The sequence below is a fragment of the Lonchura striata genome, chromosome 1, assembly GCF_046129695.1.
Source record: "Lonchura striata isolate bLonStr1 chromosome 1, bLonStr1.mat, whole genome shotgun sequence".
Classification (NCBI taxonomy): domain Eukaryota; kingdom Metazoa; phylum Chordata; class Aves; order Passeriformes; family Estrildidae; genus Lonchura; species Lonchura striata.
The window spans coordinates 23,476,313-23,490,603 of NC_134603.1; the positions used below are offsets into that span (position 1 = coordinate 23,476,313).

The following is a 14,291-nucleotide window of genomic DNA, read 5'->3' on the forward strand; positions in this document are numbered from 1 at the left end:
TATGCTTTCTCTTCCTTCTCTAATGGGTGTCAGGACCTGTCTCAAGGTTTCTAGCTAGATGAGCCCTGGCACATGCAAGGTGAGACCCTCACCTGCCACCAAATTCTCCTTGTTATAAGACCCTGCTTTGTGCCAAGTTTTCGGGCACATAGCCACGGGAATACAGACATCCTCAAGCAAAATCATTAGCATCACACGAATCTGCCCACACTCAAACCTGGAGAACCTGTGAGGCACCTGAACAGATGACAGCACCGCTGGGTTCATGAGAAGCGGCACCCGAGAGGTGGCAGCAAGACGCGCGGCATCTCTCCCCGGCCCTCGCGTCCGCTTCCCGCGTGGAGAACACAGCGGGGAGGGAGCAAAGGGACCCCGAGCCCCCGACCAGGGTGTCCCGCCCCGCCGCGGACCGCCCCGCGGGGGCGCGCTGGGTGCCCCCACGGGGCGGTGCGCGGCGGGGCGGGACCCGCGGGGCGGGGCGGGCGGCCGCGGGCCGAGCCCGCCCGGGTGCAGTCGCCGCTCCGCGCCGCGCCGCCGCGCAGTCCCCGCGCCGCTCCGTGGGCCGCCGGAGCCGCACGTCGGGCCGCCCTCCTCTTCCTCCCTACCGCCGCCGCCTCTCGCTATGAATGCACGCCGGGCCCTGCTCTCCGCCGCCTTGCTCGCCAGCCTCCTCTGGGATTTACCTTGCTGCCTCCCGGCTTCCCTCCCTGCCTCCTCGGAGCTCGCAGCCTTCTCCAAAGGTGGTCGCAGCCGCAGAGTGCCGCGGTCCCCACGGGAAAACCGCCCGCGGCAAGGGGGACACGCCATGGACCGGGCGCTCCCGCGGGCGGAACCCCACGAATACATGCTGTCTCTGTTCAGGACTTACTCTATCGCGGAGAAACTGGGCATCAACGCCAGCTTTTTTCAGTCGTCCAAATCCGCCAACACCATCACTAGTTTTGTCGACAGGGGACGAGGTAAGTTCTGGCCCCCCACGCCCCTTACGTTCCCCCCAGGGCTGCGGGTGTCCCTTCCCGCTGCGCTCCACGGTAGGAGGCTGCCGTGCTGCGGAGCCTGGTGCTGGGAGGTGGGGAGCGCTGTGCAGGGGCCACCGGTGCTGTTCCCCACTCCGGTGTTACAGGAAAGTGCAGATCCCTCGGTAAATTGGGAGTCGTGTTGTTTTATTCTAAAGCAAACGGCCCCGCGGCACTAAACCCGAGTCGAGGCAGTCCTAAGTGCTGCGTGCGAGAAACACGAGTGTTCCTCCCCGAATTGTCATGAGGTGGTGGAAAACACACCCCAGCTTCGCAGGCGGAATTTGGGTGTACATTCAACCTTGACCAAAAAAATTAAATACAGTTCTTCTGGTTTCTTTCCACCCACCGGAGAAAGGGTGGATCTTATCGACGCGGCTGCACGGCGAAAAGAAAGTTTAAACTGACCGAAGGCAAACATCTTCTGCCTGAGGCTGTTCTCGCCTCGGGTCGCGTTATCGGGGTTACCTGGAAGAGCCCCGAGCCCTTCCGAGAGCGCTGGGACTGGGACCGGCCGGCTCCACTTGCGGGGGTCAGCGTGCAGCCCAGGTGCCGCCCAGTACCGGGACTCAGCGAGGGGCGGCTGGACTTGACGTCTGCTCCGGGGCCGAATCCTTTGAGCTGTATGCGGGATTGGTCCTCATGCACCCCCGGGTCGGGATTGGCAGCGGGGCCCGCTACATCGAGCCGCAGAGCTTCCCGGGCAGCATCGGTGCCGCGGGGTTCCCGGGCCCCCTCCGTGACCTGCAGTCCCGGCCGGGGCCCTCCTGTGCTCCTCTCTCGCCGTCGTATCGCTCGTACTCGGGGCCACGGGTGCACATTTCTTGTCGATCCAGAGTAAAATTTCTCTTCCATAAAAACGCCCCCCGGCCCCTTTTATCCCCCCCCCCCCCCCTTTTCTCGTTACCCTGGTTGTGAGCCATTAAGAACAGACTAATTAACAGGTTCTTAATGAAGGTTGCGCTTTCATTGCTCCCTCTCTCTCACATTTGAAGACCCTCCCTCCCCTCCGTCCGCGCTTCCTCGGGCACTGGTGTACCTGCCGGGGGCTGGCAGCACCGGAGCCGGGGCAGCTCGTTGCCCTCCCGCCGTGTCCCAGCCGTTTTAGGGCAAAACACAGCGCCGGGAAAGTCACACGGCTCCCTGGAGCTGCAGAAGCCGATCGCCCTAAACAAAATCGAACCGAACCCAAACCGACCCCCTTTACCGCCTCCCCGAGCCGGAAGCTTCTCCCCGCCCACGGCACCCAAGGCTCAGCCCCTTGCCCCATTGCTACCCCTGGCTCGGGGGAGCTCTTTCCGCGGAGAGAGCTCGGCGGGGCTCTTCGCCTCCCGCCTCGGTGCCCATCGCGCCCCTCTGGGCTCGGGAGGACGCGTGGGAGCGCCCACTGTATGTGCCTCTGGCGGTCGGAAGCCCGCAGACGTTTTCGAGGGGAAATGGGACAAGGGGTTTTGCTCTCCGCCTTCGCCTTATGGGGGTTGTTTTCTTCGTCGCTGTTAAAAGCGGGGCTGGGGGAAAGAGGACTTCTTTTCTAGAAACACGGTTTCGAAAATTCAGCCGTCAGAAAGGAGCCTGGACCGCTCCCCCTGACGGAGAGGAAACGGGGTGCTAATTCTGCGAGCCGCAAGAAATGGAGTCGCGGTCGATATCATCTTATTCTTGATAACCAGAAGAAAGACAGTTAATTTAACAAATTTAGCTCATCTCGCTGTATGTGAGATTCTACTCCGAGGGAAGTGATTTGCTAACAGAAGTCCTGGTTTGATTAAGGAAAAGCCTCACTTTTCCCCATTGATTTTGATTTGATGTGTCACAGGCTGTGACCTTCTGCTGGACCTTCTGAGGGTTGCTTAGCATCAAGCCACTGATTGGAGTATTTCAACTCAGTGATCTAATTGAGTGTTCATGTCATAACATATCAAATATTGTCTAGTCTCCCATAATGAAGTGGACCAGCCGATGGCACATCACCAAAAAACTTCAAGAGAGCTTCCGTTCCTCTGAAGTGGTAGCTATTTTACTGCCCACCTCCCTGTGGGCTCCTAGCCCAGTTAATTGGCGGGCTGGAGTTGTGCTGATGATGAACAGTCTTTGCTTAGGGAAAGCGGGGAAGGGGGGGGGGGGCAGATTTTCTGTCACTTCATTTGCAGACAGTATAGCCGCCCAAATTGACCCAATTAGATGGGCTGCTCTTTACCTAAGCAGCAGCTCTGGGGGAGATATGACGGCGGCCGTCCCACCTGCCGCACGCTATCCTTCATGGCAGCATGTCGGGGGGACAGCAGCCCGCAGAGGACCGCGAAGCAACTTTTAGTCTTGCCGAGAAATCCCCTTCCCGTACGAGGCGGGCTGTGTGCCTGCGTGTCCGCGAAGAGCGTCCGGCGGGGCTCGGCACTCGGCTCCGACCGGCAGCAGCTCCCGGCCGCAGCAGTCCCGGGCCCGCCCGTCCCACCGCCTTCCGAGGCTGCGGAGCAGAGCGCTTCGGTGCAGCCAGCGACAGCCGCTTCCCTTTGCTTCGCTTATTCCCTTCTCGCTTGACGCTAATAAGATCGTTTTCAGGGTAGCGCGAGAGGGAGTGAAGACTCACTACTGATTAATACATATATAATTTTCCCCCCGTCGGTAGAAAAAGAGAGGAGAAAGGGGGGGAAAGGGTTTGTGATTCCCCGTTCTCCACCCCCTCCCGCCCCCCACTCGCTCCCCCTTGTTACGGTCGCAAGATCAGACAGGACCTAGCTGAATGTAGCAAAATTACTGTTGGCACATGAAGTAACTCATTAAAACGCAGATGGTGCTCTCACTGGCCTCAGGACCCCCAGCATTGGAGCTCCACAGTAAGGCAGGACAATTAGGAGCTGCAAGGACTCCACCAGGCAGGGGAAGGGAAAAAAAAAAAAAAAAAAAAAAAAAGAAAGAAAGAAGAAAAAAAGAGAGCGGGAGGGAGCTGGAGAAGGGAGTTATAAACAAGCGATCCCACAGCTAGCAAGAAACGCGGCATGACTGGGAACAAATCGAAAACAAAAAAGAAATAGCTGGAGTGCGAGGGAGCACGATTTTCGAAAGGATCTCCGTGGGAAGGGATTGCCACGAGGGCCGGCTGCGGCGAGTGCCCCTTTTGTGTCTGAAGAGCTGCCCGCAGCACCGGCACCAAGGCAGGGCTCCCGCATACGAAATGCCGCGATCCGCGCCTAAGGGACGGGGAAATCGAAATAGGTCAAGATCGTCTCCTTTTTCCCTCCGCGTTTTGTTAATGCAGTTTCGCGTTCCAGTTGGAAGGCAGCTGATTCCGATGGGCAGGGATCCGAACATCGTTATTTTGCTCTTGACATGAGGGTGGCGAATAGACGGCTAGGACGAAAGGGGGATCTCGTGTACAGAAACAGAAAATGGCCCGGCTGTACATGCGGCAGAGGAAAAGAGTGTAAATCTCACTTGAAGTTAATCTAGTACAACATATTTATGCAAAACAGCGGGTTTCTGGGTGGACCGAAAGCTGCAATGTAGTGTAATCTGTGCAGCGCCTTTGCCCAAGCAGTGTTGTCGTTGGCAGAAGGAAAATGAAATATAAACGGGGAAGTATTTTAATAGGAGAGGAGGGAATTCACAACTGTTAATTATTTGGTGACCTTGTATTCGATTTGTTTGAGCCCCTTATAAAAACACTAATGCAGACCAGACGGCCGGAGCGCGGCAGCGAGCTGCCGCTCCTCATCCCCGCCGTGCACCCGGGAAAGGAGCGAGCGGCCCGGCCCGGCCCGGCCCGGCCCGGCGGGGCCTCCGCGCCCCCGGAGCCGGTGGCGGGGGGCGGGCGGGGAGCGGGCGGCGGCTCCGCGCTGCCTGTGCCGGGAAGTGTTTCGGGGTTGGTGTTTCGCCCCCCGCCCCGCGGGAGCTGCGGGAGAGAGCGGAGCGCGGGGTGGGGGCGCAGGCGGAGAGGAGCGCAGCGTCCCCTCGGCGGCTGCAGCTGCACCTCTCGCCGCTCCCCAGCGAAAATGGGGGCTGTCGGCGGGGGGAGTATTTTTTGGTTTATCTCTCGTTTGTTTGTTGTCCCTGGAGAAGGCGTGGGGGCTCGCGCATGCAGCTCCGCGGGACGGGAGGGCGGTCCGGGGAAGCGGCTCCGGGACCTCCGTAGATCCGGCAGCTCGGCGGGGCGGTGCGCTGCCGCGGAGCCGCTTTGCTAACAGGGCGAGTAATTAACGCCTATCAAATTATTCCAGTGGCTCATTTCGGACCTGGTCCTGATTTTTTTCGTTATTACTATTATTTTTTAAATCCAGAGACCCTCCTGCGGGGCTTGCTAAGAGGCTACATTGTTTTGTTTTGTTTTGTTTTGTTTTGTTTTTGGAGGTGGGGGACACGTGGGGAACGGAGGTCCGAGGTCTCCGCCTCGGAGCTGTGGAGTTTCCGCCGCCCGCGGGGAGATGCTGTGCCGCAGTTGGGCTGGCCCCAACCGGCAGCCGAGTGGCCCGCGGGGAGAAAATCCGGCGCAGGCCAGGGCCACTCTGTGCTGGGCACGGCCGCGGGGCGCCTCGCCCTCCTCATTTACCTCCTCCCTTCATGGCAGAAAAAAAACCCAAAAACGGTCGGTCGGAGAAAACCCTCCTTTCCTTGCGATTTCGGGGCAGGCTGAAACTGAGGGTTGGAGTCCTCTCGTGCCTGAAGTCTGATTTATGAGCGAAAGGGGGTGTTTCAGTCTTTGCTAGTTATGGCGAGATCTGTATGCTGTCTTGCTGTATCTTAGCGCTTCCACATTTACCACTCAGAAATATCTTCGCTTAATTTCTTAGCTCCAAGTGCTGAGAATATTCAAACCGATTTTCTCAACACGAATAATTTCGGAGGAATTATTTCTCCTCCATCGAAGTGTTTCGGGTAGCGTAACCGCCGCAAATGGGGAAAGGGAAAGATACTGTGTTAAGGTCTGTTACAGCAGGTAGAAACCCCACAAGGAAGCTCCTGTCCGCCTCGGCGCATCTCCTGGGACGATGCCGACAGCCGAGCGCCCGGATCCTTGTGGGACGTCCCGCGGGTGTTGCAGCGATCCCTCTGTGCCCGAGGGCCGAGAGTGGCCCGTGGAAAGCGGGGAGGTGGCGGCGAGAGGGAGAGTGGGGCAAGGGCAGGCAGCCTTCCCGGAGCAGGTACGGTACAGCGGTGATCAAAGGTGCATCACAGCCAGGTACCTCCCCACTCTGAGGAGAAAAACAAAAATAAAAAAAAAACCCAAACAAACAAAACCCCACAAACAAACAAACAAACAAACAAAAACCCCAAACCAGCCCTCCAACAACCAGTTAGTGTTTTTTTGGCAGGATTGGGAATTGTTCCGAGGAAGGTGTGGTCTTTCTCGGTTACCCGATAATGAAGCTAACGATACATTTAAATCTAATCACTGGGTGTAATAAAAAACCGCGGCTAGGCAGGCGCTGGGAGATGTGGAATTGAAACCCGGGAAATACCACACATGGAGAGTCAGCCCCTTGTTTCCACAGCTTGGGTAATGCTCCGAAAGAAATACCTGTCAGCCTTGCGACTCCGCAGACAACGTGTGGACAGACCTTCGCAATTAGGGACAATATATGTTTTAATTTCCAGATTATTGTTGTGCGAGTGTCTGCAAAGTGTCTTTAAACTGAAAATGTGCTTTTGGTTTGCGAATTTAAATATGGCTTGAAAGAGAATTTGGGAATGGGAAAATTCTTCTTGAATGTGGTTTGGGTATAATTTGCAGTGATGTAAAGTTAAGATCTGAGCCCTGATGAATTGGCTGGGAGCCCAGTACCTGATCTGCCATGAAAAGGGAAACTTTGTGTAGCCTTCGTTAACCCCCGTCTCTCCTCAAAGCCCAGACTGCGGCGAGAAAGCGACCCGGGAAACAGGAGAGGCTTCACACAGGGAATTGAGGGAAGAGTCCCAGCCGATTCATTTAGCTTTGGAGATGCTGAAACCGCAGCCACCGCACCGCGAAGGATAGCGTGGGGGAAGGCGGGCGGGGGCCCGGCGCGGCGCCCCCGGCCCGGACCGGCCCTGCCCTGCCCGGTCCTTCCGCGGGAGCACCGGGCACGCCGCTGAACGGCGTGCACACACGGCAGAACGGAGTAGGACTGCTCTCTTCCATCCGCCACTGACACATTCTTAAATTTCAGATACACCTACTCCCTCCTTCTGTCCTTCCTTCTGTCCCTCCTTCCCGCTCCTAATATTTTATTTTCGCCCGAAATAAAAGAATAAACTACGGAGAGTCGAAACAGAACAAATACTTACTGCGGACCCAACATTCATCTACATTAACGCTACAAATATAAACACACCTTTCCAGTGTATTTTCTGCAATGTGGCTTTCCCCAGCCCAGCTGGGATGACTTTGCTGTTCGCACCAAGTATTTCGGAAACGGGAATATCTGTAAGAACAACTTCAGCTGGCCTGAGAAAAAGGCAGATCTCGAGCTGGCTGTTAGAAACCCCGGGTTTCACCGCTCATTGGGTTTAAAGGAAAACTGAAGAGGACAAGCCCCTATCCGCGGTGCACTGCTCACAGGAAGAGAGAGGGACAGTCAGGGTGTCCCCACGCCGCTCTGCTGCCGCTCTTTGTGTGCTAGGAAGGCAGCAGCTTCGCTGGAACAAAGGGTCCCCAACCTAGACCCGTGTCTCCCCGTTTTGTGGAGGTTCTGGAGGTCCTGCTTTCCCTCCCCACCCTCTGCTGCTTTTCCCACCCTCTCGACTGCGCTGGGAGCGAGCCAGTACTGGTTTAGGATTATGTATTCATCTGGAATTATTAGGTTACAAGAGTGAATAAATAGCGTTTATCTGATCGGATTCAAAGCTGCTTATTTGAAACAACCGGCAGCCCTGCCCCTTTCCCTGCCCTCCCGAGAGAAGCACGGGAGCCGGCAGCTGCCCGAGCCAGTGGGACTTTTTCAGCACACTTTTTCGGTGCTGCTGAAGCCCGTCTCAGAGATTAGCTTGACTGGGGGCACATTTCTCTGCAAATCGGCTGTGTCACCAGCGTGCCATGCAACCCGGATCAGCCGTACAACACCCCAAACCCTCGCCAAACTGTAGTCTCAAAAGATGCTGCTCGGGGAGCATCCCTGAGCAAGCCTTTTGGCACCCACAGTGCCGGAGCTGGTTTCCTTCAACACCGCCGGGTGACAAGGGTCTGCAGCCCCTTTAAAACCCATTTTCAGCAGCGGGGACATGTGGGAGATTCAGCCTCTCGCTGCTTCCCTTCCGTCTAAGCTTCATGCCTGGATGTTACCCCCGAATGGGATTATTTCCTGCTCCGCGCCAGGTCACCTGCGTGATGGTTCCTCGGGAAGGGGAGAGGCGCTGCTACCTTCGTGTCCCCTCGTCCCTTGGGGAAGGGCTGCCCTTTCCCTGAAAGCTGAGACTGCCGGGCAGTGCTGCCTTGCTCTTGCACCCCGATAGAGGTAAGGGGGGCCCCAGGACCATGGCCCTGGCCAAGAATAAGATAAGGAGGAGTGTGTGTGAGGGGGCATCTGCTCCGGAGGGACAGCGGCCGGGAGGCAGCACTCTTCTCACCCCCCACCCCGTGGCGACTGGGAGTATCAAAGAGAGTGAGCATCTCTCTCTGGAACGAAGCGTGACACCCGCCTCTCCATCCCCTAAGCAACGAGAGCGATTAAAAGCGAATCAGTGCTCAGGCCCGGCTCTGTCTACATCCCGAAGCTGGGAATAGCCGCAGAGGAAGATGCTGATCTAGTTTCCTCGACGGTCGCTGGAGCCCTTGAACGAAGGTCTGAGGCATCTCGGCAGGCCAGGAGATCGGTCTACGCCCTGTCGGATGCCCAGGTATCTGACAGATGTTGGATGCAGGAAAAAACCTCCAAGACGACAAGAAAGAGGAGAAGGAGGAGGAGGACCTGTGCGTTTTTTCTTACCCGAGGGCTTATCCGCTTTTCTCTGAAGCTTCCAGGATCCCGTTGAAGGAGGAGACAATGATACCAGAGATCTCCTGAGCTGTTGGACCCTCCTCCTGCAACCACGTGCACCTCAGCCCATGACCTGCGTCTGTGAAGGAAGGGTAGAACTACCCCCAGGCGCCCCCAAAACCCACAGGAGACTCATGGACCGAATCCTGGCCTGTATTTGCAGTGCTGATGAAACTGTCCAGCACCTCTAGGCAGCTCCCGATGGGTTTCACTTTTATTTTCACAGCTCGATAAAGCAGCTGTTGTCGTCACCTGGACTGTGACGACATTTTTCGGGCTCTGCTCGTGTTTTTTTTTCAGTCTCCTCCCGCACTCCCTGAGCGGGATGCACGACCAGGCTGCCTCTCAGCCCTCGCTGGGAAGGAGAAGCCCCACCGCGAGGAAACAGACAAGCCTGAAGTCGGAGGCGGAGACAGGGATGCGAAAGGCCGGGGTTCAGATTTTCCGGGATTGCCTGAAAGGCAACGATTCCGCATCGCTCCCGCCGGCGCGCAGCCCCGGGGAGGCGGGGAAGCTCCGGCTCGGGAACTGCCTCTCCTTGCTGACTCCCAGTGCCACGCCGGGCGAGGCGGGGACCGCGGCTGTGCCGCGGCCGCCTGGCTGCGGGAGCCGGGCAGGTGTGCGGGGCCCGGCGGGCGCCCAGCCCCGCAGCCGGAGATGCCCATGCGTGGGTGCGCGGCACGGTCCGGGCGGGCGCGGGGCCTCCCACGGCGGCTCCCTTCGGGGCAGGTCTTTTTCCCAGCAATTCCCGCTGTCCCTGCTGCACTCCACGCTCCATCTCCCTGCTGACGTCTAGGGGAACACGCAGCGGCGCAGAGCGGCTGTCGAGTGTGCTAATCCGCACTGATTAACTGCACGTTAATCCGCATTGATTTTTTACATCGCCGTAGCGCGTTTGAAGGTTTTGGTTTGCATAAATCATCCGCTTGTCTCTCCTGCCCCGCAGGGGGTTCCCAGAGACCTGTCAGGTAGAGCCGAGGTTTTGGAACATACTGATTAGGAATCGTAATGACCTTTGATATCGATAAATAACAGGCGGGTGTGCATTTCTTTAGTCTGTTTCTACCCCTGGTGTGGGCTGATTTTGGAAAAACGGAGAGGGGCTGCTGAACAGAGGCTCCAGTGACACTTTTACTATAGAAATCTACACAAGCTTTACTAGCTTCTGGGAAAACACAGGGGCTTTGGGAATTTTTGTATTTGCTGGGTTGTAAACATTTTATTGGAAAGCAGCTCAGGGGAATCTGGTTTGCTTTTTGTGCTGCACTTTGTACACCGATGTGTCAAAAAAGAAGTCCAGGTCTTCCTTAGAGGAGAACGAACAGATACGTGTATATGGGGCTGATAGGCAGAGGATGTGCGTGGAGCAGGGTCTGCCTGTAGTCCTGGAGAGCTGTCTTCTGTCTGGTGCGGGTTCTTCCATACTTCCTTTCCTTTCCATATTCTTCCTTTTCCTTTCCATATTCTTCCCTTCTCCTTCTGCTTCCTTCTCCTCTCCCTACCCTCCCCCGGTCCCGGTCCGGCTGGGGGTGGGGGGCGAGGCAGGCAAAAGCGGCCCCGGCCGGGCAAGCCGGCGGCGCTCCCTCCCTCTCCCGCCTCAGAGACCTCTCGGCAGATCCCCCCGAGCGCAACTGACTGTAATTATTTTTATCTCGCAGACGATCTCTCGCCCGCTCCCTTGAGGCGGCAGCAGTATGTGTTTGATGTGTCGACCCTCTCGGAGACGGAGGAGCTCGTGGGGGCCGAGCTGCGCCTGTTCCGCCGGGCCCCCCGGGGCCGCCCGCCGCCCGCCGCCCCGCTGCACGTGCAGCTCTCCGCCTGCCTCTCGCCGCGACCGCTGGACTCCCGCGCCCTGGACCCGCGGGCGGCCTCGTCCGCCGGCTGGGAGGTGTTCGACGTGCGGCAGGGCCTGCGGGAGCAGCGGCCCTGGAAGCGGCTGTGCCTGGAGATGCGGGCCTCGGCGGACCGCGGGCCGCGGCGCTGGCTGGACCTGCGGGGCCTGGGCTTCGCGCGCCGGCCGCGGCCGCCGCAGGAGCGGGCGCTGCTGGTGGTCTTCACCCGCGCCCGGCGGCGGAGCCTCCTCGGGGAGCTGCGCGCCGAGCTGGGCGCACCCCCGCCGCCCGCTGCCCGCCGCCCGCCGGCCCGGCGCCAGCGCCGCACCGCCTTCGCCAAGCGGCACGGCAAGAAGTCCCGGCTGCGCTGCAGCAAGAAGCCGCTGCACGTCAACTTCAAGGAGCTGGGCTGGGACGACTGGATCATCGCCCCGCTGGAATACGAAGCCCACCACTGCGAGGGCGTCTGCGACTTCCCGCTGCGCTCCCACCTGGAGCCCACAAACCATGCCATCATCCAGACCCTTATGAACTCCATGGACCCCGGCTCCACGCCGCCCAGCTGCTGCGTCCCCACCAAACTGACCCCCATCAGCATCCTCTACATCGACGCGGGCAACAACGTGGTGTACAAGCAGTACGAGGACATGGTGGTGGAGTCCTGCGGCTGCAGGTAGCGGGCGGGACGCCCCTCGGCGGCAGCCGGGTCTGCGTCTGGCGGAGGTGCGACGGCAGCGGCGAGCGGGGCCGCCGTCCCGCGGCCGGCCGAGCGCGGCTGGGGCGGAGGGGCGGGCGGCGGCCCGGCGCCGGGGTTCCGCGGCGGCTGCCCGCGGCGGCGGCGGGGGCTACGGCAGCGTCGGCCCGCCGCTGCCGGCGGGGAAGGGCGAGCGGGCCGGGTAGGCGGCGAGGCCCCCTCCCGGTCCCTTCCCCGCTCCCCTCTCCTCCCCCGAGGTTTATCTGGCGATCTGTCCTCCTCCCTCCAAAGGTGAAGGCAATTTACCAAGTACAAAAAGAGTCGGGGGAGGGAGAGGGAGCAGACTGATCCCTCTCTCTGAAGTTGCTCTGAAGAGGGCTGTTTCATTTCTGCCCTCTCTCTTTCACATTCCTGCAAGCTTACCAGCCAGAAATAGCCTACGCCCCCCCCCCCCCCCTTTTTTTTTTCTCTCTCCCCCCAAGGGGAAAAAAAAACAAAGAGGAAAAGGAGGGAAAAAAAAAAAACAAACTGGGAGTTGCTTAAGATTGTAATTATCAGCTAGGTTTTATTTTAAGACAGCAAACTGTGAAGAGAAAAGTGTACAGAAAGCACAACCGGGGTGGATTGGAAAGGAAATTGCTTCGGGTCCCACGAAGAGTTCAAGGATGTCATTGCCAGGTCTCTGGGTAGCTGTGTCTCGGCGGCCCTCGCAACTTGCAGCAGTATTATATGCAAACGTTGTGCTGGAAAAGGCGTTCTATGTAAGATTTCTGTTTATTTCCCACCTTTGGTCTCATCTGTGGCTTCACCTGAGGAAAGTGCACTTCGAAGCTCTGCCTAGCCCTTTCTTAATGTAATTATTATGTTCGTAGTTTCATGCTTTCCCCCACCGATTTCTAGAATTGTTGGCTTATCTGGTATTGCAGAGCTACAAACTTGTGGAAAAAGATAAAAAAGAGAAGAGAATAATAATATAAAATGCTAATAAAAAGACTCGACCAGGAGCATTAATTTAAAATGCACATTTTGCTTTGGATGCACTGTTGTTCATGTAAAAGTTGTAAATATTTGTTTATTTAAACAGACTGAAAAGTGCAAAATGGAGATGAACAACATACATTTCTTTTTTAATGTGCAAAACATGATATGCACTCGAAATGTTATAATTTCTAATATTTTTAAAAGTTTATATTTGAGTTGTACAGAATTAAGCATTTATCAAATATTTCATCCTTAGTTAACATTATCACTTCCTTAAGATATTATTACAAGATTTTAATTCTGTGCTAATAATGGAGAAAATAATTTTTTTTACTGTCTACCTCAATATAATGCAAGTATTTACAACTCTAAAGTTATCTGAGGTAAATTAATATTCAGAACATTTTTACAATACACCTTTACTGGACGGTACTACAACTATTATTGTATTATTAAACATTTTTTTTTCCAAAAAGTCAGCTTGCTTTTATATGTTCTATTATTTGATTAAGTAATTCTGAGTTCTCAAGTAAATACTGGCTCTGATTCTAAAATGCTGCGGAGTTGAGTTGGATCAAGTGCCACTTGAAGGCGCACCTAAAGCCATTCCTCCTGTCTGAAGACTTCTTGTACTCTCACAAGATCTTTAGTTTCGTCTTTGGTTTATGCCAGTGGCATAAAGCTGCATTGTGTTTTTATGCAATTTATGCAATGATTATTGTAAGTGGGAGAATGCATTAAGGGGAAAAATTCAGGCAAACGTTTGTAAATCTCATCTGTATGGGGGACGGTAATATACACTGTATGATGATGATGATGAGCAAAAGACAATGAATGTTTTATAAATTATATTTATTTTGATGCAATGGGTAATATATTTATTAAATATTTCCTGGCTATCTCTTAGATAATGAAGAACTATTCAATGAGTAGCTGTTTCAGTAAGAGAAGGATCCTCTCTCAGTGATGCATGCAGAGGTGGTTACAGGCAGCTTGGGGGCTGTGAGCCGCACTCTCAGGGAAAAAAAGAAAAGCCTCATCTTATATGCAGAAGGGCTGAAAGAGCTGCTCACCTTGTGGAATGTGTTTGAAAACAAGGTTCCTTTCATGGAAAGTGGAATTTTTTTGCCATATCACAAGATCTGATCCCACACGTTTTTCTCTGACCAGCTTTCACTCCCTTAGACTGGTGCTTGAACAAAAGGAGTGCAGAATCGGGCCCCAGTGTTTGAATAGCAGCAGCTGAGTTGGTACAACTACCAGAGGAATATTGCTTTCTAGTACTTAATAGTACTTAATAGTGTTTCAAGTTTGTTACTAATAGTAGATTTAGAAATTATAGCTGAAAAAAGGCTTTGGTTCTAAAGCCAGGTTCACCATGTGCAGTTCTGACTGGTGTAAACTTTGGTTGCTGTTCTGACCACACCAGTTCAGTCTTCTGCTGTGGATCAAAACTCTGCTTTCTTTATGAGGGAAAGAATGGGCAAATGATGTCCAATAAGCTGCAATATACACTCTGAGGAAAGGTAAATGAGATATGTAAGACATTGTCAACTGGAAATGAACATGATGTAAAATACGAAATTTTACAAAATTGTCAGCTAGAGAAGGCTGAATGAATAATCTCTTTATTTTGCTGTCTATTGAGCAAATGAATTATTGTGTGTACAGACAATGCTTTGGCTAAAACCATACACTGAGAGTTTCAATGCAATTTCCTTTCCGTGTAAAAACCAATATCGCTTCTGTTGCAAGCCCATTCATCACACGCATGGTGGCAATCTGTGCTGTTACTGAGTTGTCCTTTCTGCTCCACCTCAGA

General features: G+C 55.2%; 1 protein-coding gene across 1 annotated transcript; it reads left to right on the forward strand.

Moving 5' to 3' along the window:
* The first annotated feature begins 596 nt into the window (after window positions 1–596).
* GDF6 (growth differentiation factor 6) lies at window positions 597–11,471 on the forward strand. The gene is made up of 2 exons (XM_021543264.2): window positions 597–959; window positions 10,621–11,471. Exons 1-2 carry the CDS (start codon window positions 623–625, stop codon window positions 11,469–11,471), a joined length of 1,188 nt encoding a protein of 395 aa, XP_021398939.2. The 5' UTR covers window positions 597–622.
* Window positions 11,472–14,291: the final 2,820 nt, after the last annotated feature.